Source organism: Neophocaena asiaeorientalis, unplaced genomic scaffold (assembly GCF_003031525.2).
Source record: "Neophocaena asiaeorientalis asiaeorientalis breed wild unplaced genomic scaffold, Neophocaena_asiaeorientalis_V1.1 scaffold362, whole genome shotgun sequence".
Taxonomy (NCBI): Eukaryota; Metazoa; Chordata; class Mammalia; order Artiodactyla; family Phocoenidae; genus Neophocaena; species Neophocaena asiaeorientalis.
Genome location: NW_020175700.1, coordinates 2,545,737 through 2,573,362, shown reverse-complemented (window position 1 = coordinate 2,573,362; position 27,626 = coordinate 2,545,737). Strand labels below are relative to the sequence as shown.

Genomic DNA, 27,626 nt, shown 5'->3' with positions numbered 1-27,626 from the left:
TTATGCCATTCTTTGACGAAATTCATTTGAAGTTGAGAATGTCCCAGATTTAAAGGCACATAAGAGGCCTCCGTGGGAAGGCATTTAGAGAATCCCTCTCTTCAGATATCATGGTCTGAAGCAATTTAGGCTGACGTTCTTTCATTTTCTTGGATGTTCTATAAAGCCTTTGTAGATCTCTAGTTTCTTCCCTTCTAATCCATCACACCACAGCCCTGTGCTTTGGAGGTCTGAGCACAGATGGCACCGTTAGTACAACCATTTTGGAGGAAAAATAGGCATGAGGTCATACAAAGAGTCAGTATGAGACAACATGTGTCCCCCCTCTAAATGCCCGTGGCTTTCAGCTTCTGATGTCTACACCTGGCACTGAGTCTTCTCCAGTTGTGTCATCAGGTTGTCTTATTTCTCTAAGTATCTGTAAGCCTGTAAGTAATTTGTGGGCCTGGATATACTCCTGTACCAATGTGATGACATCCACAGCTCCTAGCACAATGGTGGTACTCAGGTTAGTTGAATCAGATTCTTGTCTCTGCCTGTATAGTTCAGTGTGGTAGCAATTAGCCACATGTGGACCTTTAAATTTATCTCAATTAAAATTTAATAAAATCAGAGTTTCAGTTCTTCAGTCATACTAGCACATTCCAAATGCTCCATGGTGCTGTATTGGATAGTCACACACAGACTGTTGCATCATCACAGAAGGTTATACTGGACAGTGCTGGTCAGCACTTGCTGACTTGTCTGTGATCACTGCCAGACTGTGGGCTTCCTACAGGCAGGGCTGCTTGTGCCCCTCACTGTTGTGTACTCGGTGCCCTGAAAGTGCTGGTACGAGATAGGGCCCACCCAGCTCTTATTGGAAGAATGAATAGCAGCTCTGCCTTACCATTGTGCTCAGTCTTCTAGATCAGAATCACAAAATGATTCCATTTTGAACTGGAAAACCCCTTGAACCCCTGGTTCAAGTCCCTCACTTCCCAGCTAGGAGGACAGGCCTGGGGAGTTAGGAGCTTTGCCTCAGCTCCCCAGAAGAATCTGGGCAGGTCTTTAACATCAACCATGGCCTCTGTCTTTTTGGACCATCGCTCTGTCCACTTTGTCAGACTTTCTTTAGTGTTTCCTTTGAAATGCTAACAAGGAAGCCCACTTAAAATGATTATTTAGAAGAAAGTGTCCTTAAGCTGACCAAGTTAACCTAGCTGTAAGCAGTCTAGAACAGATGTATCCAGTGTGCAAATATTGGTAGCATTTCCATTAGTTTTGGGAACAGGATAAAGGTTCCCATGTTCTAACTAATAATTTGCATTGTTTTTGAAGTCCATCAAACTTTATAAGGCAAGGAATGAGATGTAAATCTTGAAAGGGAAGAGGCAAAGTGGTCATTATCTGCATTTTGTAAGAGAATCATCTGGCAAACTGTTGGAGCCAGTGAGTGTTCATCAGGGTGCAAATCACAAGACATACAGTGATCCATGGTTTTCTTATACACAATTAGTAATCAGTTACAGAAGAATAAAAAGCAGACCTCGTTCACAACTTCAGCCAAAGGTGGGAAATACCCAGGAATGATACTGATAAAAAAAAAAAAAAGGAAGACCTTGATGATGCAAACTACAAAACTTTGCCAAAGGGCATTCAAGAAAGCCTGAAAAAGTGAAAAGGTGCCCTAATGTCCCAGGATGGCAAGACTCAAAACTTCAGTGATGCCAGTTCTCCCCAAATTAATCAATTTAATCAGTACAATACTAAACTAAAAGGACTTGACAAACCAAAATCATATGGAAGAGTAAAGTCCTCCAAAAAGACTAAGGAAAGGAGGGAAGGAGAATTGGCTTATTCCTTCCACTCACTCTCCTTGCCTTGACAGAGGCAGTTTTTTCTTAACACCCTACAGCCTTTTCACCTGAATCAGTATTGTCCCCTCTGAAATAGTCACTCACCTTGGGAGGGTATATCCTTATTTCATCAATGTAGCCATCATTCTAAACTGCTTTGGAATTTCTACCTGGAAACAGCTTCAGACACCCCCTCCCCCCCTTCTATAGACTACTTTCTCAGGCAAAAGTCAACATGGCTTTATGGATTTTTTTTTTTTTTAGTAAAATTTGCAAACGTCATTTGACTTCCAAGTCTATGGAAGTAACAACACACATGTTTGCGTGCATTGGCTCTGGATGGGCTCGTGGAATGCTCTGAGCAGTGGGGGCATCATAGGAAGAGGCTGAGAGCCTCCCGAGGAGGTGCCGCTTGTTTGTTCTCGTGCTTATGTTGGGGGCCATCCCCTCATGCCAATGATGAATGCCAATGAGGCAGTGGGGGGAAGGGCGCCAAAGGTAGCCTCTGTTCTGTGTGCTAGTGGGCTGTTATGTAGACCTAGATGCTCGTGTGCTGCTTTCACTTCACAGCCATTAACTGAGCCCTACCGTGTGCCCAGCCTGCTCTGAGAGCCGGTGGAGCAGAGGAGGGCAAGACCATCTCACTGTATCAGGACCACCTTCGTCATGTGGGAGCAGGACCACAGCTGCAGGGGCTGGTGAGCCCGTAGGAGCTATTTGGGCCAGGAGACAGCTTTTCACTGAGATGACCCAGCTGTAACCCCAGGGCCTGCATCCCTCAGGTCTTCACCAACCCCAGGCTGTGGGATGCACAGGAAGTTGAGCAGGAGTGGACCTGCTGCTGGGAGACAAAGAGAAACAGGGAGCTATGCCACAGGCTACCACCATCACCCTTTTCCTGTGAAGGCAACACATGGTGTAGACTGGTGGTTGTCTGTGATTATCCTCACAGCTGTCCTGGATGGGGTGACCGCCTGCCAAGAGCAGTTGAGCTGCTAAGGCTTCCATGAAGCCTCTGTTCAGGGGTCCCATCCTCTCAGTCCCTGGGCCACATCTGCCAGAACAGGCCTGTTCTGTTCAGTTAACTCATTGCAGAAGAGAAATGGAATTTAAAGGCATATGATAGGGTAAAAACTGTTCAACTTGCCATGAGCCTCCCTTCCCTTTTGTGTGACCTCTCCCCACTTCCCTCATTAACTCCCAGCTCTCTGAGGGCACCTGAGTTTTCAGCTTGGGCACAGCCAGCATTCCTTCACTCAGACATGTACTTAGAAGCAGCAAGACTCTCATCTCTTCCAGATCCCACTACTTGCCAGGCGCTTTGGTATCTGTTTGACCATGAGGAATGCTCATCCCCATTCCTTCAGAATGTAAACTTTATGGAAGCAGGGGCCTTGCCTGTGCCGGCATCTGGGACAGCATCTTGTCATGGAGAGCATTTGACACATATTTGTTGAATGAATGAATGACATTAAATACCATGAGCCCTATTTAGTCATAGATAAGGAAGCAGAGGCTCAGAGGTGTAACGCTGTTCCCTCAAGAGGCAGAGCTGGAATTTTCATTCGGGTTAGTCTGACTCCAAGCCAGGCCTTTTCAAATACAGTGCTCTACTTCTACATGAAAAGAGGGATTTCATACCATCCTCCTGAGGGTGCACGGCCACAGGCATGCATGCATGCACCCATGCTCATTGACCAGAGTGGGGGATAGAATTGCCCATGCTTTGTTTTCTTTTTCTCTCTTTTTCTATCTCTCATCCCAGTTAGTTGAATTTTTGTTAAATTAAAAGTTTAAGGCCCATTTGAAGTGGATCTCGTGTGTGTGTGTGTGTGTGTGTGTGTGTGTGTGTGTATGTATGTATGCATATATTTATACACAAACACATGCAATCCCAGGCAAGACTGCTTTGAGGGAAGGCCAGACCTGACTCATATACTTGACATCAAAATCCCATCTATATAAACCTGAAAACGTGAGTGTTTTTGTGATTTCAGTACTTTGGTTAGCTATGAGAGAGATATACTATTTACTGTAATGTACCTTATCCATTTTCACCTACTATGATGTTATCCATTACAGCAAAATGCACTGAACACCAACACTATATTGGTTGTTATTTACCCAGTAGTGATTCAGAATTCCATGGTGTTTTAAGATTATTTGTATTATGATGGTCCTGTATGTGGTGGAGGTGGAGGCCCTAGATCTACTCTGGTAGTTGCAGTGTTCCTGAGTCCCTACAAAATGGTGAGCTCAGTTTCCTGTATAAAAATAAAAGGAAAAAATTCTCCGAGGTGAGAGAATGTTGATGCTATGTTCCCTATAAATGGGGTTATTGATGATCCTGACAATTAACCCTGTTACTCAACCTGTATAAATGAGTGTAGCCTAGTACCCCTGGTGACTTTTGACCCTTGTAGATAAAGTTTCTGTGTAGCTACAGTTTGAGGGCACAGTCTGGTTCTTGGCAAAGAGGTAGTGGCAGTAGAGAATTTCCCTTCTAGTGTAATGCTGAGGTGTTAATTATTATTTAATTAATTAACAATAATGAATACAAACCTGCCTGTCATCTCCTAGAAACTGCCATGGGCCATTCCTGTTATTACAGAGTCAGTAAACATTTATTGAAAAGGGACTAGCAGGCAGTATGCCCCCAGGGCAACTGAAGCAGGACTCCAGCCAGCCCTGACCCCTCCACTGGAGAGGGTCCCCTCATGGGAGCCATTTCCTGGGTTTTTCATTCCACCCCAAGCACTCGTTTTACAAACACAGCCAAGAGTACTTTGAGGGGAGACAGACCTGGCTCGCAAACCTGACATCAAAACACCAAAGTGTCCAAAAGACAGACAGACAGGCTCTGAGCCAGGTAAAACTGAAGCGTCCAAAATGGCACAGGTACCAGGCCCAGAACACCTAGTATCCCCCATGCCTTCCAGGGTTTGGAGTGAACCTAGTACAGGGGGAGCATTGCCTTTCAGAATCCCCACATGGTATATATTGGATTTCCTGAAGCAATTTCAGAGCAATGTGTTCTTTTGTTTTAAGATAAAATCTACTCAAGGCCATTAAGTTATTATTGTGTCTGATAAATCTGGACCACATGTGACATGAGGCCCGTCTGTGTCCTTAATCTCAGTCACTTACTGTGTGTGCTTAATGCTACATGTTTTTGTTAAATATAACGTTACCACAGACATAAACCTAAAATAACATGAATTTTTTCAGTCAAGTGATCTTTAATTTAAACTAAAAATAGCCTAAACCGTAGTTTATGTAGACCTCAAATATCAAGACTCCCACCCCAATGCGAGTTCAGCAAACTGTAAACTTATGAGGCACTTGGTTAGCATTTGAACATTTTAAACCAGATCAAGCACAATCTGTATTAGAGACAAGCTCCAGAAAACCCAAGAGTTGCACTCCTGGCTGATGCTGCTGACTGGAACATTCCTTAGGGAAGTCCTTCTCTGGGGGCTGGCAGAATGAACCGTTAACACAACACCCTGCAGGCATAGGGGTGTCGAGGGCGCAGTCAGCGTTTCTCAGCACTTTTGTAAACATAGTTTTGTCTCCGGAGAGACCAGGTTCTCTGGCCAGCAGAGTCTGGAATGTGGGCGAAAGAACCTCTTTGATTTTACAAGCAGCTTGATCACCGGAGAAAAGTTGGAAGCATGTCACAAGTGAAACATTCCTCCATGTGTGGCAAGGCCATTCTGCCAGGGCTTGGATCTCCTCTGATGTGGTTTCCCAAACAACAGGGAGCATCTGGTGGCTGCTCAGGGCGTCCCAGCTCAGGACGGTGGGAGAGGTTTAGGATAGTGTGTTGATTCTCCCTGGGATTGGATTCTCCAGGGTCTGCAATGATGCAGTTTGACCTGCTCCACATGCTGTGCTTACACTATGTCCTTAGAGATGGAGGTTGGAGCCACTTTTCTCATGAGACATTGTATTTCTGTAACCTCTACACGTACAGCAGAGTTCCCTGAAAGCCATCAACATTTTCAGATCTACCCATTTGAAAACACTATCACCACTTTTATTTATAGACACCAAGTCAAACCCTAAATCAAATTTAAGCTGACTTTTAATATCCTTTGCTACATGCAGTTGAAAAACCAGTCAGTTCCTATGTTTCCTGAAACAGAGATAGAGGTATAGATATAGATATAGGTATAGATGTAGCTATAGATACAGGTACAGTTAAAGATATAGATATCAAGCAGGAAAAAAAAATAAAAACCTGAGTAATGACATTGAAAAATTATTCTTATTGGTCAGATGTATCTGATAATTTCTTGGTTCTCTACTTCACCCTAATTGGATGGATTCTTGACATCTAAGCAGGAGAGCAAGACTGCATCTACCCAGAGATGGTTTTCATTTTTCTGTTGAGCAAGCTGCTGCCGCCCTAGATACCATGCATGAGGATCCTCCGATTTTTTGATGTTTACTGCTGCATTAAATAGTTAATCCATTTGATAAATATTTACAGAGTGCTTGCTCTGTGCCAGTCACTCGTGGATAGGCTGGAATGGAAAGCTGCCCTGAGGGCACCTGGTGGGGTGGAAGAGCCTGTGGGAAATCCCAGGAGCGGGCATTTTTCAGGGAGAGGTTTTGGCAGGAGAGGCCTGGACTGAGGGGAAGGTGGAGCCAACATGTAGGCGGCACTGCAGAAGCTTTCCTTTCTGACAAGATAGCAGGATAGTTGTTGGTCAGTTGACCCCTTAACCAAAAAATTGGTTCAAATGGGGAAATGTAAAGAAATTATACTTATGTTCTTAAACATTTTGTCATTTTGTTTTAACTTAAGCCATGAAAACGTTCATTTTTTTCACCGGTTTTGTGGTGGGAGTGAAAGCCTTTTCTTTGAAGGAAGCCGATTGGGCTTCCATAACCTTCACAGAAACCACAACTATAATGTGATGACTTTAAATCCAGTTTCTTTCTTTTTCTTTTTTCTTTTTTTCTTTTTTAGATTCAGCAGAATTTGAAAGACCCATGTGAAGCAGTCTAGGGGCAGATTTTTGTGATTTTTTTCCCTCATCTTTTACAGTTAGACAACTGTAAAAGAGTCTGCACACCCAACTTGGCAGCCTATTGTAGCTAGTAGCTAAATTAGTCTTCATGAAAACAACTTAACTTTTATTCTCATATTTCGTTGGTTAACACAACATGTAGCCACATGTATTGATTGAAGTAACAGAACTACTGACATAAATAGGTTTGAGTATAAATACTGTTGACCCTTGGTAAGCGTACCCTCAACTATGGGAACAGACACGTGTGGGTGACCAGAGGGGCCCTGCCTGCCTGGAGCAGGAGCTCAGATGCCAGGCCGTGTTGTTCCGGGGACAGGGGTGGCATCAGCTAATCCAGCTCCACGTGGGGGTGGCCAAGGGAGCCTCTCTGTATAGGAGCATGGAGTGGCCTGGGGGTGTGCAGAGCAAGAACACAGAGGAATTGATGAAAGATGGTCAGAGACGTATGAGGAAAACGGGGAAAATATGGCTGCAGAGAAGCATTTAGAACCTCTTTTCATAATTACCTCTGTTTGTGTCTGTCTCCTCTCCCACGCTGACTTGAGGTCAGGGATGGCTTATTGTACACCATTGTTTCTTCTCCCTCTAGTCCATTCCCAGCACTCGAGAAACCTCTCATAAATATGTTTGAATGAATGGAAGTGTGTGTGTTTTCCACGGGGCTGTTGACAAAGAGTGAGCAATCCTTATGCACAGTGAGTCTCTCCCCTGGAAGTCATGGGTCAGCAGACTGTGGGCCACCTGATCACGTGTGTTCTGTGTCTCGGCTTTACCCCACTGACAGCGTGTATGTGAACTGAGATCATTGTTCAGCTCACATTGCATGTCAGCCTCCCTCGTCTAAGCCAGCATCCTGGTGTCTTCCAGGTACAACTGGGTGGGAAGGTGACAGATATGATCTTGGTGGATCCAGCTATAGTGATATGAAAGAAAAGCCATAATTGTTCATGAGTTTTCATAAGTCAAAGTCTTGGTTGGTTCCCACTACACGTTAGCATAGTGACTTCTCTGCAGGCAGTGAAACACTAGATCATTAATGCTAGGATATGTTAATGTGGAAAAGCAAGTCCAATCATCAGAACTATAATATTGCAGTTAATGTAATTGGTTTATTCATTTATTATTCATTTGTTTTGTGAATGCTGTCTGTTACATGGTCAATCAGTCTCCATTCACTGGCTAAGCAAGTCATCACCCTCTCTATTTCTCTATAAGCTTGTGACTCCTGGTCTGCTCTGTGAGAGTGGCAGAGAACCAGGTATCACCTGTGCCACCTTTTGTGTTTAAGACATGATTTAGGTTAGCGTAGTGTGTTAGAACCTGGATGAGGAGATGAGAAGCCTGTAATGAGTGTCCTTTCCCCTCCTTTCCCTCGGGCAGCTTGGGAATGAACCACGATGACGACCACTCCTCCTGCGCTGGCAGGTCCCACATCATGTCGGGAGAGTGGGTGAAAGGCCGGAACCCCAGCGACCTCTCCTGGTCCTCCTGCAGTCGAGATGACCTTGAAAACTTCCTCAAGTAAGTCCTTGAATTGTTCTGTACAATCAATGCAATAGAAAGTACTACAATACTTTCTAAAGACACAATAGTTGGAGTCTCAGTCAGTGTGAGCAGAAGGGAATTTCTTAGAATTCTCAGCTGGTCAAGCTTCCTCCCAAGTGTGCATCTGGTATGACACTGGGCACCCAGCTGGTGATCATAAAACTTATCGATGGAAATGTCAATGCAGTGACTGTATCTTGACAAGATTTCATTTCACTTCTCTGCATTATTTTGACTGTGGGTGGGCACCACCCTAGTGACACACTTTGGCTACTGTAGAACAGGGCATTTCCACAACACTCAGGCTGCTTCCCTGGACAGGAGTCCATCTGCTGGGAGGAGGGCTTGCTCACCTTCCTCACTTGTGGGACTGGGATGAGTTTATCTCATAGCCACTTTCTTTCCAGAATGTGTCTGCATCACTCCATTCTCAGACTTCCGTGGAAGAATTGGCCATCTGATGTCAGAACTTTGTCAAACAGAGTCTGTGCTCATATACAATGTGGATCCCTTAGTGTCAGGGCCTCAGGGCTGAACTTACAGGTTTGACAGGCAGACCCTGATTGTTTCACCACTTAATTGCATCATCTCTACACCCCATGGTGACTGAAGGGGTCAGTGAGTCTCTCCTACACACAGAGCTTTATAGTCCAATAACACAGTGGAATGCCCAGTGAACTCAGGGAGGAGGACCAAAGGCATCACTCTGGCTTCATCCTGGGTCTTCTTTCATGAGGTTTCCTGTGGTTGGGAAACTAAGTGGTACACAGGGCTTAAAAATGGGCTCATTAGGACTTCCCTGGTGGTCCAGTGGGTAAGACTGCACGTTCCCAATGCAGGGGGCCCAGGTTCAATCCAGGGTTGGGGAATTAGATGCCACATGCATGCTGCAACTAAAGATCCTGCATGCTGCAACTAAACATGCCACAGCGAAGATCCCACGTGCTGCAACTAAGACCTGGTGTGCCAATAAATAAATAAAAGTAATAATTTTTAAAAATGGCCTCGTTAGTTTTAATGTAGTCTATTTCCTACTGACTACTTGTATCACCAAATCATAATGCAATGTTGGAAGCCACTTGACATTATTTCATTTTACCCAGAAGGGTCAGTGAAACAAAGGTATTTTCATCTGCTCACATATACAGTACTGGTCCCACTGACTTTGTTGAAGTGTCCCATGAGTTTGAGCCCAGGAGAGGTGAACCAGTATCAGCCTGTGTGTATTGCGTGCGTGCAACTCTTTTCTTCAAGAATCTTGGCAAGAGGCTGGGTTTTCTTTTTACTACCATCTGCCTTGTTTTAGGAATTAAAAAATAAAAGCATTCAAGTATTTAACTCCTAATGGAGCCGCAGCCACACAACCCCCAGTTTAATTTTTCAGAGCTGTTCTCAACATCTCTGAACATTTCCATCCTGGTTGAAATCCCCAAGTCCTTTGCACGGTGTGCCACCAGCCTGGCCAGGTGGGGCATCTGGACCAGCCAGCAGCCATGGCCCCCCAAGAAAATCTACAGAATTGGAAATAAGCTTGCTTATTTTATTTATTTATTTAAAAGAAAACAACCCTACTCCAATTGTTTCTTTATTCATAGTGACTTTTGCTAAAGCCACATTCTAAGAAAATATCATAGGACTCTATTTCAAAAGCATTTTCATCCAAGAAAGCACTCAGACTCCCTGACAGAAATACATTAGCCATGTGGGTGATAAGCCCAGGCCCTTTCCTAGTTGCCCAGCTCTCATGGCCTCCAGACTAAAGATCTGCATTCAGCTATGTGGAAAAAGAGCAAAAAGTGCAGCCCATGTGTCTGGTGCCTGGTCATCTCCCCATAAATAATTTGGAGGTTCCTGCTTCTCAGTGACTGAAAAAGCAGGACAAAAACCTGGGTGGTACATTTGCAAACCAACTTGCCTCTCGGCTGTTTCAGGTCAAAAGTTAGCACTTGTTTGCTGGTCACAGACCCCAGGAGCCAGCACGCAGTGCGCCTGCCCCACAAGCTGCCAGGCATGCACTACAGCGCCAACGAGCAGTGCCAGATCCTCTTCGGCACCAATGCCACCTTCTGCAGAAACATGGAGGTAAGCAGCCTCAGGAGGGGAAGGCTGGCTCAGGAAGGAGCACCTGGCTTCTGTGGGAGGATACAGGCATTTACACTACACACACACACACACACACACACACACACACACACACATAAACATATGTGCATACGTGCATGCACATACATGCACACGAATATACCTCATGAACAACTTCACGGGGCACCCAGAGTGAGCCACACACATACATGTGCATGAACACATACACACACATGCACACATAGGCAGGGGGATGGTTCAGAGTTACTGCTGACACCAATAGCCTAATGTTTTATTTTGTTTTGTTTTTTAATCCAAAGGTGTTTCTTTCTTAGTAGCCTGTCTTAACATGAAAACATTAAGACACTAGGAAAAAGTAAATTAGCCTATTCTTGGAGGTGATATCAAACCCGGCACAGATATAGAAGAGAGCCAAAAACTACTGGACGTTGGAGAGTGTCATATTGAGAACATTTAACAAATAATAAATTGATTATATGATAATAGTATTAATAACCCCATTAAAATGTTACCATTTACTGAACAATGCCCACATGCTTTGCCCTAAAGCTTCCAATGTGCCTGCTATCAATTAACCCTTACCACAGACTCCCGAGGTTACTGCCAGGTTACAGGGTACTTACTATTCCCAGGGTACAGATGATAACATCAAGCCTCAGGGGTGAACTGATCATTCAGAATGGCTTGGCCAGTAGATAAGTATAGGATTTGACTCAAGTCTGTTCACCCCCAGAGCATGCACTTTCTCACCGTACTGCAGACAGCTGGGCCACTTCTGTGGGCGGGGGGGATGTGCCCAGGCCCTGGGGCAGGCTGTCTCCATGCTGGGGCCCCAGGGGAGGGCCAGAGCAGCCTGTGGCTCAGCCAGCAGTTGGCAGCTGGCTCAGGGATGGATGCGGAGCCGGCACCATCATGGGGCAGGAGGACAGGAGCAGGAGAACCAGCCGGGGATGTGTGGGACTCAGGAGCCACCCAGTGGCAGTCGGCCTGGAGCTCAGGGCAGCATCTAGTCCCAGGGAGGCAGCCTGCAGGGCTGGATGGGTGCCCAGAGCAAGAACTCAGGACGGGAGCAACTCCAAGACAGATGGATAGACCAGGACTGTGCCTTCAAAATGAGACCCCGGGATCCTGGCCAGCACAGCAGGTCAGCCTGGACTCCAGGAGGCGGGATGCTGCCTCTTGAGCGTTTCCTGGCTATGCGTGAATTGGTTCAGGAAATCTGGGTGGAATCTGCAGGTGGAGCACTGCCTGCCATTGTTTGGAGTATGGAAAAGGGCCGTGCCTCACAACCAACCTAGCACCTCCTGCTAGCTGTTTCCTTAAAGGGCATTTATTCACAGGGTGTCCTGAGTCTTCCTCTTCCGTTCCCCTGTGGAGGTGCCAGCAAGGATCTCTTCCAGGCCCTGGTAACAGGAAGCTGTCTCCCACTTCACACCCAGCCACGGCTGGGTTGAAGGACACCTCCCTGGGGAGATGGGACCAGCCCCCCGATCCGATCATCCCCAGTGGTCTGCTACGATGTCTGGTGCTCACCATCAGCCTTGACCATTGAGGCTTGACCATTGAGGCACTCATTCATGTACCATAGGCTGGCCAAGAGGCATCCTGTTTGTCTGTCCCAGCCTTCAGTCACTTAAAGTGCATGATGGCACAGAACTATCAGAGAGGGCAGGTTTCAGAGGGTCGTTTGATTGTGTGGTGACACCAGGAGATCCATGTGCATGGTACGCCAGTAGAGGATGCCGAGCATTCGAGAAGGGTAGAAGTGCCCCGGGCACCCAGAATGGAGAAGAGGGAAGCGCCCAGCTGAGTCAGCGGACACACAGTGGCCACTCTGCCCACTGTGGAGTCTTCCCTGGCCAACAGGATTAACTGGGGTGGGAGCTGGACAGAGGCTGCCTCCTCCCAAAGAGCCACAGCCATTGCCTTCTAGGAGCCAGGCTGTTGCACATCAGTTGGGTGAGGAGAGATAGGAGGAGGGAGGTACCACTACTGGTGGCTCATGATCTTCTAGGCTAGACTCTTTGCATGCACTGTCACGTGAAACCCTGACTGCAACACTTGAGGGCAGGGGCTTTGAACTCCACTTAGCAGGTGAGAAAACAGAGGCTGAGAGAGGCTTGGTAATGGACCAAGGTCACTCAGCCAGGAAGGGATGGGCTGAAGACCAAGCCCAGGTGTGACTATTCCTGCAGGAGAAAAGGCAGGCTCCATTCATTCAAAGACAGATTCCAAAGGAGAGAAAGGTAACCTGGTATTTTATTTTCCTTCATTAGCAACTTTTTGTTTGAAAAGGACAGTGAGAGGTCAGCAAGGCATGTTTAGCTCAGCTGTGTTTCTCCTTTCTCCCTAGAAGCTCAAAATACAACTATATAAAGTGAGATCTTTTGTAAGTTAAAATGCAGCTGAACATTTATTCCTACAGCTCACCAAGAACCACGAAATATGCCTTCCTGCTTGCCTTTTCCTTGAGAATTCCACCAGTACCAAAACAAAGTTGACATTTTCCTCCCCAAATCCTAGCAGTGTTACCGACCAGGGTTCTTGGCCTCCTTAATCAATAGAAACTGATCAGAGGCCAGACAAGAAATTCAGGCGAGGCTTTATTGGGGCCCCTGCTACAGCACGGGGGTAGTGAGAACAAGTAACAGCTTCCTTTGCTTGCTCGCTCCCTGAGGTTTCATTATATGGGGTGAGGGTAGGGATGGATCCAGGGGTCGGGCTGGAGGGGTGGCCTAGGTGATTTGACCACCCCTTTGGTGGTGTTGTGTGCAGTATCCTGCTTCTGCTCCCGACACCCTGTTTTTGCTCCTGGCTCTTCAGAAGTGGCAGTTGATTTGCTTAGGTCTTTTTGTATCTTGCTGTACAGAATTTGCCCCAACTGCGCATGCACATGGTTTGTTTGTTTTTAATTAATTAATTAATTTGGCTGCGCCAGGTCTTAGTTGCTGCATGCGGGATCTTTTAGTTGCGGCATGCGAACTCTTAGTTGCGGCATGCGGGATCTATTTCCCTGACCAGGGATTGAACCTGGTCCCCCCCTCCCCCCGCATTGGGAGCGTGGAGTCTTAGCCACTGGACCACCCGGGGAGTCCGCACGCAGTTATTTTTACTCCCTTATAGTTTCTTTGTATTTTGTTGCTTGAGGAGACATTTGTCCAGGTGCAAGCACTGCAGCAGAGGGTCCCAGGTCCCAGGTCCCAGCCTGTCTCAGCAGGAGTGACTCCTTAGAGGTGTGGAGGTGCTCAGCTGACTCAGCATCAGCCTTAGCTGGTGGTGATCATCCTGCTTGCAAGGCTGGTGGTGCTTCCTTCAGCACAAATATACCAGTTAGAAAGCGGTAACTTCTCATGCTGGGGAAAATGTCATACTAATATCAACGAGACACTGGTGGATGAGAGAGGCAGTTGCCTGCTGGGACCCAGGACTTGGAGATGCTGCCCTAGGCCTGGGACACATCGTTGGAATCTCACCCAGGCACCACCCTGTGCGGTTGTAAAGCTCGCTTGATTGGTGTTTTCCTCATTTGTGCACTTATAGGTCTGTGTTTCAGCTGATGTTCAGCATAACAGGAGGCACACATATGTTGTACTGTTCCTTTCTTCCTCCTGTCCTCATCCCCTTATTCACTCCCTTTCATCTATTCTGTTCCAGTTCTACTTGCCTTCCTCCTCTTCCTCAAACCCACAGGGCACGCTCCTGATGGGGATGCACTCTGCTTCCTGCTGGCTGTTTCCTCTACTTGGACGGTCCTCTCTCAGTTGTCCACGTGACTGAGCCCCTCATCTTTTTTGAGTCTTTTGTTTGTCTGTTTGTTTGTTCAAGTGTAACCTCCTCCAGGAAGCCTACCACCCTATTTAAAATTTCCATCAGATAACTCTCCCCTGCCACCTTTGTGGCACCCAGATCTCCTGATCCCCTAAGGGAAAACCCTGCTTTCATAAACTTATCATCTTTTAACCTGCTATATAATTTGCTTGTTTATATGATTATTGTTTTGATAATCTCCCTCTTCTAGATTTTAAATCCTCAAGGGTAATAATCTTACTTTTCCTCAACAGTATTTTCCAACTGCCTCAGCCAGTGCCTGGCACATAGTAGATATTCAAGTATGTGTTGCTCTGAAATTCATTCATGACCCTAACAGTAAATTTAAGTTCTTATGTGACTTCACCCAACCACTGATGATACTGGACACGTTCACAGGCGAGGGAGAAACCCTTACAGGCCTCCCGGTAAAATGAATTGGCTCTCTAAGCCTGAGTCCACATTTCTCCATCTGGTTCACCAACATACATGTAAGACTCTGTCAAATATCTTGCAAGCGTTCATACAAACCTTTCCTGTGGCTTCCTCCCAAGACAGTACAAGTCTGATAGTGAGAGACTGCAGCCTGCTTCCTAGTGGCCGTGTCCCTCTCTGTGCATTAATTAATACCCTCATTGTTAAAATCTGAGACTCCTGGTGAATTAATACACGTAAGGTGCTGAGAACTGGGTCTATCACAAAGTAAGCACCCAATCATATGAGCTGATGAATGTGTTGCTGTTACCTTTCTGGATAACACTGGCTCCCCACTATGGGGGCACAGAACTAATCTATCTTTGTACATCTCCAGGATCAGCATTTTTCTATATTGAACCCTCAGGGCCATGAAAAATTAGACATTATACAAAACTCCAGAGACCTTCAGCGCCAACCGAAATGTCGTGTAATCCAATTGATCTCTATAACCATCATTATTCTTTAATGCCCTTGAGGATTGAAATGGATATCATGTAATGAAATGATCATGGTCCCAATATTGCCTTTAAATTTCTTATCCTGACATCTGCCTTCAGCCAAGATGGAGTATCAGGGACCAGATTTATCTTCCCACCTGAAGCAACTAAGAAATCAGATGAAATATATGGAACAGCAATTTTCAAGACAGTGGCCATCAAGCAAGGAAGGACCGTGATCCTTGGGAGATGTGAAACAAATGAGGTGAACCCTCTGATTGTCCTGGCTTACTGCCTGGGCCGTCTCCAGGCTGTGGCATAGAGAGGGAGGGCTGTGAAGAAGCAGCAGACTTCTTGAGTTGAAGAAACAGAGCCAGGAGTACTGGGGGGCTGAGGCAGCTAGTGTTCACAGAGTAGAGTACCACAGACAAAAGAGCTTTACAAAGAGAGAACCTGAGAAATCTGCACAGGATCTGCACGAATCTTCAGTTTAGTACTGAGAAACACGTGTGTGAGAAAACTACCCAAGGCCAGGAAAAGAACCATCTGAAAATCTTAGAGGGAACAATCTCTGAGGCTCACATGGGCATCAGGTAGTGTACACAGAAGGGTGTTGTATCAGTAGAGTGGCAAAACTAGCCCCACACTAAATGCTGATCTGGTCCCACCCAATAAATCTTAAAAGCAAAATCTGAAAGGATCTAACTGTTTCCAAGTAATTTAGACAAGTCCTAGAACAAAGCTCAGAAACATTTATAGAAATACAAAAACAGGGCCTTCCCTGGTGGCGCAGTGGTCGAGAGTCCGCCTGCCGATGCAGGGGACGTGGGTTTGTGCCCCGGTCCGGGAAGATCCCATATGCCGCGGAGCGGCTGGGCCCGTGAGCCATGGCCGCTGAGCCTGCGCGTCCAGAGCCTGTGCTCCGCAACGGGAGAGGCCACAGCAGTGAGAGGCCCACGTAACGCAAAAAAAAAAAAAAAAAAAAAAAAAAAAGAAATACAAAAACAGCACTCAGTAAAATAAAATTCACAATGTCTAGCATCAAATAAAAACTTACCAGGCCTTCAAAGGAGCAGGAAAATACATCCATAATGAGGAGAAAAATCAATCAAAACTGACCTAGAAATGACACAGGTGATAGAATTAGTAGACAACGGCATTAAAACAATAATTATAACCATATTCCAGGTTCAGGAAGGTAGCAAAAAGAAAGATTGAACATGTTAAGTAGAGATATGGAAGATATGGAAAAGATCCTACTGGTATTTCTAGAAATGAAAACTACAATATTTAAGATGAAAGATACCCTGCTTGAGATTTCTGGCAAATGAGAGATTGCAGAAGAGATGACTGCTGAAGATAAAGCAATTGAAGCTATCCAAAGTGAAATACAACGAGAAAAAAGACTGAAAACAAAGAGAACTGTGGGACTTCAGGTGGCCTAAGACATGTGATTGATGCCCTGAAGGAGGTGAGAGAGGACTAAAATAATATTTAAAGAAGTAATGGCTGACAGTTTTTTCAAATTTGATGAAAATCACAAGCCCACAGATCCAAGATACTCAGTGAACCCCAAGAAACATGAAGAAATCCAGACCAAAGCTCATCATAATCAAATTGCTTAAAAGTGGTGATGAAGAGAAAATCTTAAAAGAGCCAGAGGAAAAAAGACAAGTTATGTAGAGATAAGCCAAGGTAGGAACGACAACATACTTCTCATTAGAAACAATGCAAGTGAAGAAAGACCATGGAGCAGCATCTTTAAAGCACTGAAAGAAAAAAAGCCTGCCACCTTAGAATTCTATACCTTTTTAATAGGAAAAAAAAAATTACTACCAACTAGATGCCATGAAAAAGAAGGACAACACTCATAGCCAGGAGTTTTAGGGGAATGAATATCGTGAAGACATTACAACTCCAAAAATCTGGAGGAATTTCTTAAAAACCACACACATGCATGCCAGTTGGGAACGCTGCTGTCTGTGTTCCCAAGCCCTGGCTCCCCCAAGGCTGTGTCCATGAGGAGGACTTCCCTGGCAACCCCCTCAGCTTGCATTCCTGCACCGGGCCTTCGGGGGTAGCTTGGAAAAGCACAGAAACATTAATGAGGCAAGTGGGTTGTGTGTGCGTGCATGTGTGTGAATCTTCTGTCTTAAAACATTTCTAGAACTATAAGCCTATTACAGAAAAGAAAATAATAATGGGGTGTAACACAGTGTGGACACTGCCAAGGGAATGAAACCACAAAACACATTGTTGCTTCAGGAGTTGAACATTTTCTTTTTCTTTTTCTGGAATACAGACCATAAAAATAAGAAGAAAAGAAACTGGATAGATTGTATTTTGAGAAAAATACTAACCACCATGACTACTGGTGGGCAGTTTTCATTTTGCTGCTGCCTCTTACGAGGAACAAAATCTTATCCTTGGCAGAAGGTAGAGGATACGGTCTCAGGGGATCACGTTTCTCATGGACGCATCTTTGTTATTGTGTAAAAGCAGGGGTTCTGAGCTAGGGTCTGCAGATAGATTTCAGAGGATTTGTGAATAGGGATAGGGAAAAGATCACATCCTTATTTTTCTCCAACCTGTAACCAAAATGAGTATTTCCTTCCATTATGAGTGTGGGCAACAAGCCACAGCAGTCTCAGCAGTACCTGTGACTGTCACGTGATTAGGAATCACAGATCCTTTTCATACTGCATGAAAGTTGTAGCAGCTATTTGGAATTATCATTTACACTCATGACTAGTTTAAAATTACAGTCGTTATTAGACCTAGGGCCAGATCCTATATAATGTGTTGACAAGGAAACACGTGTTACTATATTAAAAATTTGTATTTTGCATTATATTTGAACTTAATTGTTTTTTTGCTAAACTTATGTATTTTATAATTATTCAGTGACCAGTATTATTCTGAGAAGGGTTCACAGGCTCCACCATATACTTCAAAGTACAAGGCCAGGTGCTGGTTGCTAGGCAGTGGCCAGTCAGCATTTGCTCCCCAAGGGAAGGGCTGCCTTTCTGTGACTATTCCTCTTTTTTAGGTGGAATTTCCAATACTGAACTTCCTTCTGATTGGTCTTCTGTGTGTGTTCTTCTTTTGGCATTCACAATTCGTAACCATTTTAAGACCAGACAAAATTAAGAGCCACTTCCTTATCCAAGGGTATAGGGTAAATAACTTTGGAAAAACATTACAGTTGCTTTGGGAGCAGCCTAGCTTCAAATATTTCTGCTCTCTCAAACATTTGCATACCAGAGAATGAAGAAAAATTAAGATACAGTCCATTTTCATTTCTAGGACTCTGGAGATCCCCACACCATCATCATTGCATCTTTCATGTCTGTCTGCAGAATGCGGGTATTGTAAGGCACAAAGCTGTGTGTGGAAATATGAACTACCAAAGGAAAAAAAATTGGCATCAATAGCTGGCATTTGTTGCAGAAGTTATTGGCAAATATAGCTGTCTCCTCTTTTAGCCAATGGTAATGTGATGGTTTTAATTCAATAAAGCATTTCAAGAAAGTCCAAACATTAAAAGTTATAAACATTGGATGGTAAATATTTATTAGAAAGGGGAAATGAACTTTATGCAATTAGCCCAATCCATCTTTTTTTATGATTACAAGTTCCTCCTGTCTACGTCAGCAAAGTCACTTGCAAAGCAAAGTCATTATTTAACAAGACTTAAAGCTATTTAAGCTCAGATATTCTGCCAGGTGAAACAGAGGGTGAGAAGGCCGGAAGTAGTTATTATCAGCTGAGAGGAAGAGTGTGCCATTGCTACTGGAGACAGAAGCAAGAAATGGGGAGTTAAGGCAACGTTCTGCCAAGGATCATGGCATCACAAAGCCCTCAACCCTTTTCAATATGAAAGAGAAATTTATCTGTCCCCCCTCCTCACCTGGTTCCTGGAGATTCTTAGTTGAAAGGTGCTATGTAATGACCACTCGTCCCTCCATCCTTCCTGCATCTCAGCAAAACATGCCACCATCTCTGCTCCAAAGCCCATGCCTGACTGCCCCACAGGGAAAGGAAGGTGCTGGGAAGTGATGCATAACAGCCTCGTTGGTTGACTTGAGCAGGGATGTGCCAATGTGTCATGGCGTGCACAGTGGACTGAGATGTGCATATTATGCTGTTTTTTAAAAAAAATATTGAGCACAGAAGCTATAAGCCAGTTGTTGCAGGAAGGCAACAGTGTCTAGAATGGTAATCAGCATTAGAGGGTCTTATGCATTCTTTTCTACCTAATGTTTGCTCCTTTGCTCTTTTCCATTTAATTCTCCTGGCCTTCAGCACACCATGGAGGTGCTGTCCATATCACACAGTGGTTAAAAAGATGGGTTCTCCAGTCATGCTGCCCAGGGTCATGTCCTGCCTCCATCTCTTGAGCATGTTACGTAGTCTCTCTATGCCTCCGTTTTCTAATCTGCAAAATGGGAAAAATAATTCTACTTACAGAGCATAGAGTTGTTATGAGAGTTAAGTAACAAATGAACTAGAGCACTTAGCACACAGTAGGTGCTCAGTAAACGTTAGCTATATCATTTTTTCCATCAACTCATTTCCTGGAGTCAGTGGTAGAGGAGATGCTGTTTAGCTGACAGTCTCGTTGCCTGGTCCTTTTCTGCATCTGTCCCTGTCTGTCCTCACCACTCCTCCTGCCACTCTGGGAGCCTGTAACCTCCAGGAATTGCTCTCCAGGGTCCAGTATCTCTCTCTTGGTGTGCTTCCAGTCCCAAGGCTGGAAAGCCTCTTTCTGTCCTTTCCCAAGTCCCAGGGAGACTCTCATGGTCATCCTGATGGATGGAGATCCCTGTGGTGTCCAGGAAGCTCAGGGTGTTGGAATTCCACCTTGGAACCAACAGTATTCTTTTCTCTAATGTTGGTCATTTCTAAACCTGGTGGGTCATTAGAATCTCCTCCGGAGCATGGCAGCAGTGTGTGTGCCTCACTCCGGACCTTCTGTGTTAGAATCTCTGGGGGACAGGCTTCAGCGATATCTTTTTATTCAGCTTCCCCGGAGATTCTCAGGCTCAGCCTGGTTTGGGAACTTCTGATCTAAATGAAACCTGCCCCTTAAATGCCAGTGTACCTGGCTGGGAGCGGTGGGGTGGAGTGGGGTGGGGTGGCTGGTGGAACAGGAGCCTTGCCCTGCTCCTCTCAGAGAGACAGGGCCTGGCTGGACACTAGGTCGAAAGCCGCCTTGCCTGCCTCAGTCTCGGCTTCCTGCCCAGCATCTGCCACCTCTCTCAGAACTGTTGAACTTCGGCAGTAGATGGCCCCAATTTTCCGGACGTGTTTGAACCCTTGCAGTGGACTGCCTCCTCACAGAGCTCTCCAGACTTTGCAAGTTGTGTGTTATCCTTCACTTCTTGCCCACCCTCCTTGCCAGCTGAGTGCCCAGTGCCCCAGCCCTACCCTCACCCAGCAGCACCCACCCCAAGTGTCCCCAGCCAGGTGACAGACTCTACAACCTTCAGGAACATGGAAGGAGTGACCGGCCTTCCAGAAGTGGGGCTGGCACGCTGGCCTGGGGTAAGGCTTCAAACCACAGTAGTTATGTGTGGAAATTTTGGATGAATAATTTTTCATCCAGCTCTTAGCATTTTATCTCCCTTTTGACTTATGTTATCAGCAACAGATTTCTGAGGACTTTTACATAACCGTTCCCTTCAGTATTGTCTTGAATCAGAGCTGCTCTCCAAACAGTGCATGAAGAGTGTCAAAATAACCTTGAGAGTACTTAGGAGGGAGATGACCAGGTGAAGAAAACGACAAAGCCTTGAAGGCATGAGCAGTCATGTCTTTGTCCTGGGAAATTCAGACCTTGCCCGCATTTCCATGGTACTCCAAGGAAGGAAGCTCAGCCCAGCCTTATTTGTCATGCAGCACCTTGAGGACTTCTGCGGCAAAATGTTCTCCGCACGACTTTCAACAAACCTTAAATGTGGCTAGTGAGGTAACAGATGCTAGAACCAGGGAGCCATTTTCTTTTCCTTGCTCTTTGGACTGGACCCACGGCTTTGCATTTCATTTAAGCCAAAGATTAAGCTACCCAACAATGCTTGCTGATAAAACACCTTAGGCAGAGGGCACAGAGCAGTCCATTCCACCGCAAATAAGGAACAGGGATGAGCTCTGAGGGCCGGCTGACAGGATGCAAGATCGAAGGGGGGCGGGGAGTGGGGAGAGGAAATTGGGGACCCATAGGCAGTATAACCAATGGGTAAGAGTGTGTTCTGGGGTCAGGACATGTTCCAGCCCTGCGGCTTGGGCAGGTCACTTAATTCTATTTCCTCATCTGCAAAACGTGAGTAGTGATAGTTTCTGTCTCATGAAGTTGTGTGAGTAGTAGTGAGGAATTCTGGTAAAGCTTTTAGCCTGATGCCTGGGCTGGGTAAATGCTTAGAATGTGTCAGCTTTTCTCTGTCTCTGCTGAAGCCTTGCACTGCTTGACATATGAATTTATTTGTTCATTCATTCATTGGTTGATTCACTCAGCATGTCTTCTTTGGGTCTGTACCATGTGCTGCCAGATGTGTGCTAATGAGATGAGGAGGCGATAAGACACAGCTGCTGCCCCCTGGGAGTTCAGGATCGAGGGGTGAGGGTGTGGGAGGTGAGACACATGGGACTGTCAGCCACAGGACCAGTTAGGTTGGAGCACTCTTAGAACCCATCAGGGTTCTTCCTGGTGGGAATGGAGAAAAGGAGGAAAGACTTCACAAGGGTGGGGAAGAATATGGCAGGTGATTTCCTGGCTCTCTGTTAAGATAATTTAGCCCTGGTCCCTTCCCTGGCCTGAGTTCTCTTGAGGGCAGGCAGCAGGTCATGCTCGCTCTCCATGCTCTGTCTCCAGTAGGCGTGAACAGCCTGCAGGGAGGTGGGCCTGGAGCAGGGCCAGCGAGGTCACCGAGTGTCTGTGGACTATGGGTAGTCAGGTGCAGACAGGGAAAAGTGAAGGGCAGGAGCTAAACAAAGGTGGAGCTGTGTCGTAGGGGTTTTAGTCCTGAAGGGAGTGACGTATGGTTTAAGTCAAGATCTGTGTTTTCAGAAGATTTTGCAAGTTTGTTGAGCATGAAAAAGATTATAGTCAAGAAGACCTTTGAGGAATTACTGCAGCTGTCCAGCTGAGAGATGAAGAGGATAAAACAAGGCAGTGGCATTGAGGGTGAAAAGAAAGAATTCACTCTGGAAAAGTCACATTTGCCATTTTTAATTTGTCTAATCAATTCTTTGTAAATATGCACTGTGAGCACTAAATAATTACAACAAAGACCATCTCCACCACAGATGGTTGGTTGGTTATCTGTGTGACTTTTCAGAATTATTTTCTGAATTATCAATATATGCCCAAGGTATAAAATCCAAAATTAACCATTTATATGTTTCCTTTTTCATGCTAATATTAGCATGCTACCATACTGATATCAGTGCATCTTGCTTTTTTTTTCTTAACAGTACATTTTAGAGTTGTTTAATACAAATGAAAATTGAGTTGCCCCCTGTTTGATTTTTTATTTTTTTTTTACCACAGATCGTGTTATTTTTAAAACTTTTTATTGTGAGGTAATTTTAGACTTAAAGAAGAGTTACAAAAATAGTACAGAAAGTATACACTTTTTACCCAGCTTCCTTCTCTGTTCACATCTTACATTATCAAAATCAGGAAATTACTGTGGTATGATATTAACTAACATATATTTCAGATTTCACCAGCTTCCTCACTATTCTCCTTTTTCTGTACCAGGGTCCCATTTTGCATTTAGTTGTCAGGTCTCCTTTGTCTCCTCCAATCTGTGGCAGTTCCCCAGTCTTTCTGGGTCTCTCATGACCTTGACACTTGAAGAGTACCAGTTTGGGTTTGTCTGATGTTTTCTCGGTGCTTGGATTGGGGTTATGCATTATCAAGGAGACCACAGAGATGCCGTGGTCTTATTACTGGTGCTGTTACTCTCAGTCACCTGGTTAAGGTGGTGTCTTGCAGTCTTCTCCACGGTAACTTACTGGTTTTCCTTTTGTTATTACTTTTGAGTTCATCTGCATCCAAGTGTCCTGATCCCAGCGCTATTGACATCTGGGGCTGGATCATTCTTTGTTGTGGGGTTATTTTGTGCCCAGTAGGATGTTTAGTCTCTACTGGCTATCAGTCAGGAGCATCCCCCTATTTGGGACAACCAAAAAAAGTCTTCAGATGTTGCCAAATTCCTCTGGGGCGGGGTGGAGGGTGTGTGTGCAAAATTGCCCCCAATTGAAAGCCATTAATGTATAAGGTAAATACCTAGAAGTGGGTTAAAGGTCATTTTTGCACATATATATTTTTTTGTAATTTTATTCACCTGTAACACAATGTGAAATACACGGAAAAGTGCTCAAATCATAAATGTACAGTCACATTGATTGCCCACAAACTGAACACACCATAATAACCAGCATGAAGAAGTACAGCGTTTCAACAATTCCAGCAGCCCCCCCAAAGCCCCCTTCTGTTCACTAACCCCCAGCGATAATTACTATCTTAATTTCTGATCCCACAGATTAGTCTGCCTGTCTTTTAACTTTATGTGAAATCAGGTTCATGCCTCCATTGTTGATAGATGTTGCCAGATTGACCTCCCGCAAAAGCTTATGTTTACCATCCCACAAACACCACTTGGAGGTGCCCGATTCCCACACCTTCTCCCAGTCTATCTGAGCTGTGCCAATCTGAACAGTCAAGAAATGAGCCTGTTGCAAGTTGAATGGCATTTCTCTTGTAATAAGTTTGAGCATTTCTTCATATATTAAAAATATATAAAAAATTAAAAGTTGTGTTATCTTTTCTGTGAACTGTCTTCTTAAATCTTTTTTATATTGTATTATTGATTTTTTTTAGTAATTTGATAGAAGTTTTAATTACTAAGGAAATTGGCTCTTTAGCTGAAATATGAGTTGCAAATGTTCTTTTTTTCCAGTTTATTTGTTTTTTATTTTGTTTATCATATTTTGTGTCAGGCAGAAGTGTGTGTGTGTGTGTGTGTGTGTGTGTGTGTGTGTGTGTGTGTAAAGTGAAATATATGTCTCTTCTTAAGGCTTCTGGTTTTGTGCCATGTTTAGAAAGGTCTTTCCCGCTCCTAAACTGTAAATAAATTTAATTCTTATGGCTTCTTCTAGTACTTTTATGGTTTAATTTTTATGTTTAAATCCTTAATCCAGCAGTCATTTATTTTAGGGTAGGGTGTGAGGTAGGGGTCCAACCTCACTTTCCTTCCAGATGGCTACTCAGGTGGCTCCATACCATTTATTGAATAATTTAATTCTCCCCATAAATTTGAAATGCCATCTTTATAATATACATTTCTGTATGTCTCATTTTTTTAATATATTTTTATTTTTTTTAATATTTCTGGATTTTCCAGTCTGTTCCACTAGTGTAATCATGTACCTCTTAATATTTACATACTGTGGCTTTATAAAATATTTTAATACACTAAGCATATGCTTTTTCACAATTGTACTGGCTATTATTATTTCTTGTTTATTTTTCCATATGGTCTTTAGAATCTGGTTGTTTAATTCTAAATTGCATTGGTATTTTAAATTCCGTTACATTAGTTTATAGATTAACTTAGGGAAAAATATATAATTTTATACTTTAAGTCTTTCTACATAGTGTTCCTTTACATCCATTCAAGATGACTTCCCTCCCTGACTCGGGAATTTTAAAGTTTTTTGTTTTTATTTTAATGTAGATCTTACAAGTTTCTTAATATATTTATTCCTATAGAATGTTTTTTTCCTATTTAATGGGTCTTTTATTCCATCTTTGAAATTGGTTGTATTTTGTATTCATAAAGAGCTTTGATTACAGTATCTTAGTTTTATACTTAGCCATCTTACTGAATTCTTTTAGAGATTATAACAGTTGAGTCATTTGGGTTTTCTAGTTATATAACTCCATATTAGCCCCTAATGCTTTCTCTCACCTAAAATAACACTAACAGTTGTGATAATGGACACCCTTTTCTTCTTCCTGACTTTAATAAGAATGCTTCTCATGTTTCCCCATGAGATAGATATTTTATCAAGTTAAGGAAATATCCATTTATTTATATTTTATTTTGTTAAGAGTTTTAATAAGAGATTGTGATTGAATTTTATTAAATGTCTTTTTAGCATCCATGGAGAGATCTAGATGATGATTATGGTTTATCCAGTCATTTTTCCCCCCAAAGAGCTAACTCTTATATTTTTCTATGGTTTTTCTGTTTCCTAAATAATAAATTTCTCCTTTTATCTTTATTAATTTATTCTGTTTTCTATAAGAAAATATTGTCCCCTTTCAAACTTCTTGAAATGGACACTTAATTTATTTTCTTCTTGTTTATTGATATGAGTATTTGAGACTCTGAATATTCCTTAAAGCACTCCATTTGTCACGATATCTATGTTTTCACCTTTATTATTTTCTTCTTTATCTGCAACTTTGGTTACAACTTTCCCTTTGACCCAGGAGTTGCTTAAACTGAGATTCTATTGCTTTTACTGCATTCTGTGGATTAAAAGCAAGCCATTTGTTTCATGCCAAGGGGAAAGTGTTACACAGGGCATGAATATCAGGAGACAGGGATATTGAGACTGTCTCCTATCACTAAGTCAGGGAACTCTTTATTCTACATGGTATATCTTCTGCATCAGCTAGTTTCTTCTCAAATGTTGCCTCTGTCCCATTCTTTCTATTCTCTTTTTCCAGGACTATGATTAGACACATCCATCAGTATTTCTCACTCTATCATATCTCTTAACCCACTTTTTTTTTTTTTTCTTCCATATGCGGGCCTCTCACTGCCGTGGCCTCTCCCGCTGCGGAGCACAGGCGCCGGACGCGCAGGCTCAGCGGCCATGGCCCACAGGCCCAGCCGCTCCGCGGCACGTGAGATCCTCCCGGACCGGGGCACGAACCCGCGTCCTCTGCATCGGCAGGCAGACTCCCAACCACTGCGCCACCAGGGAAGCCCTTAACCCACTTTTTTTATTTCCCTCCTCCTTTTCTCTCCATGCTGCATTCTGTATAATTTCTTCATATCTATTTCCTAGTCACTAAATCTCTCTTTCAGTGGTGCCAAAAACCATTGATTTTCTCCAACAATTATGTAATTGATTTGTTAAAGTTCTTTCTAGTTTTTTTTCCGAATTTGCCTGATCATATTCAATAGTATCTTGCTGATAGCTTGTTTATGTGATCTCATCTTCTATTTTTTAAGACATTTTATAGAGTTATTGTATATTCAGTATCTGATAACTCTATTATCAAAACACTTTGAGAATTTAAATCTTTTGCTTGTTGTTTCTGCCATCTGTCACTCATGTTTCCATGCTTGATTGTGAGTTTACATTTTATTGATGATAAGCATGAAATTCTGAGAGCCTGAGTGGTGATTGCTTTGCTTCAGGGAGAATTTATATTTATCTCAATGAAAGCCAGGAGATGCCACCAATCCTTCTAGGACTGGTAAACAGTCTTCCAGATTCCCTGGTCTAATCTGGGTGTCTCAGGTAGAGCTTGTGACCTTGCCGCCAGCCCAAAACTTATTCTGCCAACTCTAGTTTCAAGATCAGTGCCGGCCCTCAGGGAAATGCACCCCTTGTATGTGCTTAACACAGATTGGAATATGTTTGTAAGTAGGTATAAATATAGCCATGTGTGTATTTTGTATTTGCTTCCTTGAATAGTTCTTTTTACTTCTGATGAGCTCAGCAGTAAGAATTGTGTTTTATTACAACACCTTGCTATTTGTATAGTGGAGGAGCAGCCCAGCCTCCCTCAGGGTATCTATTCTGACATTGGCCAGAAGCAAAAGTGCCTCAGGCACTCTTCTCTTTAGAGTTTCTACTGTTTCCTAACTCCGTGAACATGATGAAATGAATGCATTTCCACCTCCAAGCCCTTCCTTTCCATTCCCTCCACCACTCAATTTTATTCTTTTTCTTAGTGGTTAACATTTTACCTTTAAAATTTCTTATATCTCAGTTATGTTTATCTGTTGTGTTTTCTCCTCTCCCAGCTAGAAAAGATGACGAAATGGGGATATATGGACAATCTCCTATTGCCCCCACCCCACTGCGCCTTCTTTTCCAGGCTGTTCTTATCAATATTATTTCTGTCTCACCTGGGGTGTATCATCTGCATTCGGTTCTCCAGCTTCAACCCTCCATTTTTTTTGTTCGATGCTTTGATCAGTGCTCACTTCCAATCCTTTTATCATGAGTTTTCCATCCATTTCTTTGTTGACAGAAGTTCATCCTTTAGTATTTTCTCCAAAAGAGGATTTAACTCTTTATATGTTCAAAAATGTTTTTCTGTTACCTAAATACTTGAGCAACAG

The 27,626-nt window shown here is 43.8% G+C and overlaps 1 protein-coding gene across 1 annotated transcript in view; it reads left to right on the top strand.

The window, feature by feature from the left end:
* Positions 1–27,626, top strand: part of ADAMTS17 (ADAM metallopeptidase with thrombospondin type 1 motif 17) — a 346,664-nt gene that overhangs the window by 178,619 nt on the left and 140,419 nt on the right. The window contains exons 8-9 of the mRNA XM_024732060.1: positions 8,261–8,401; positions 10,357–10,507. Coding sequence (XP_024587828.1) covers positions 8,261–8,401; positions 10,357–10,507 — 292 coding nt within the window. The remainder of the gene's footprint in view (positions 1–8,260; positions 8,402–10,356; positions 10,508–27,626) is intronic.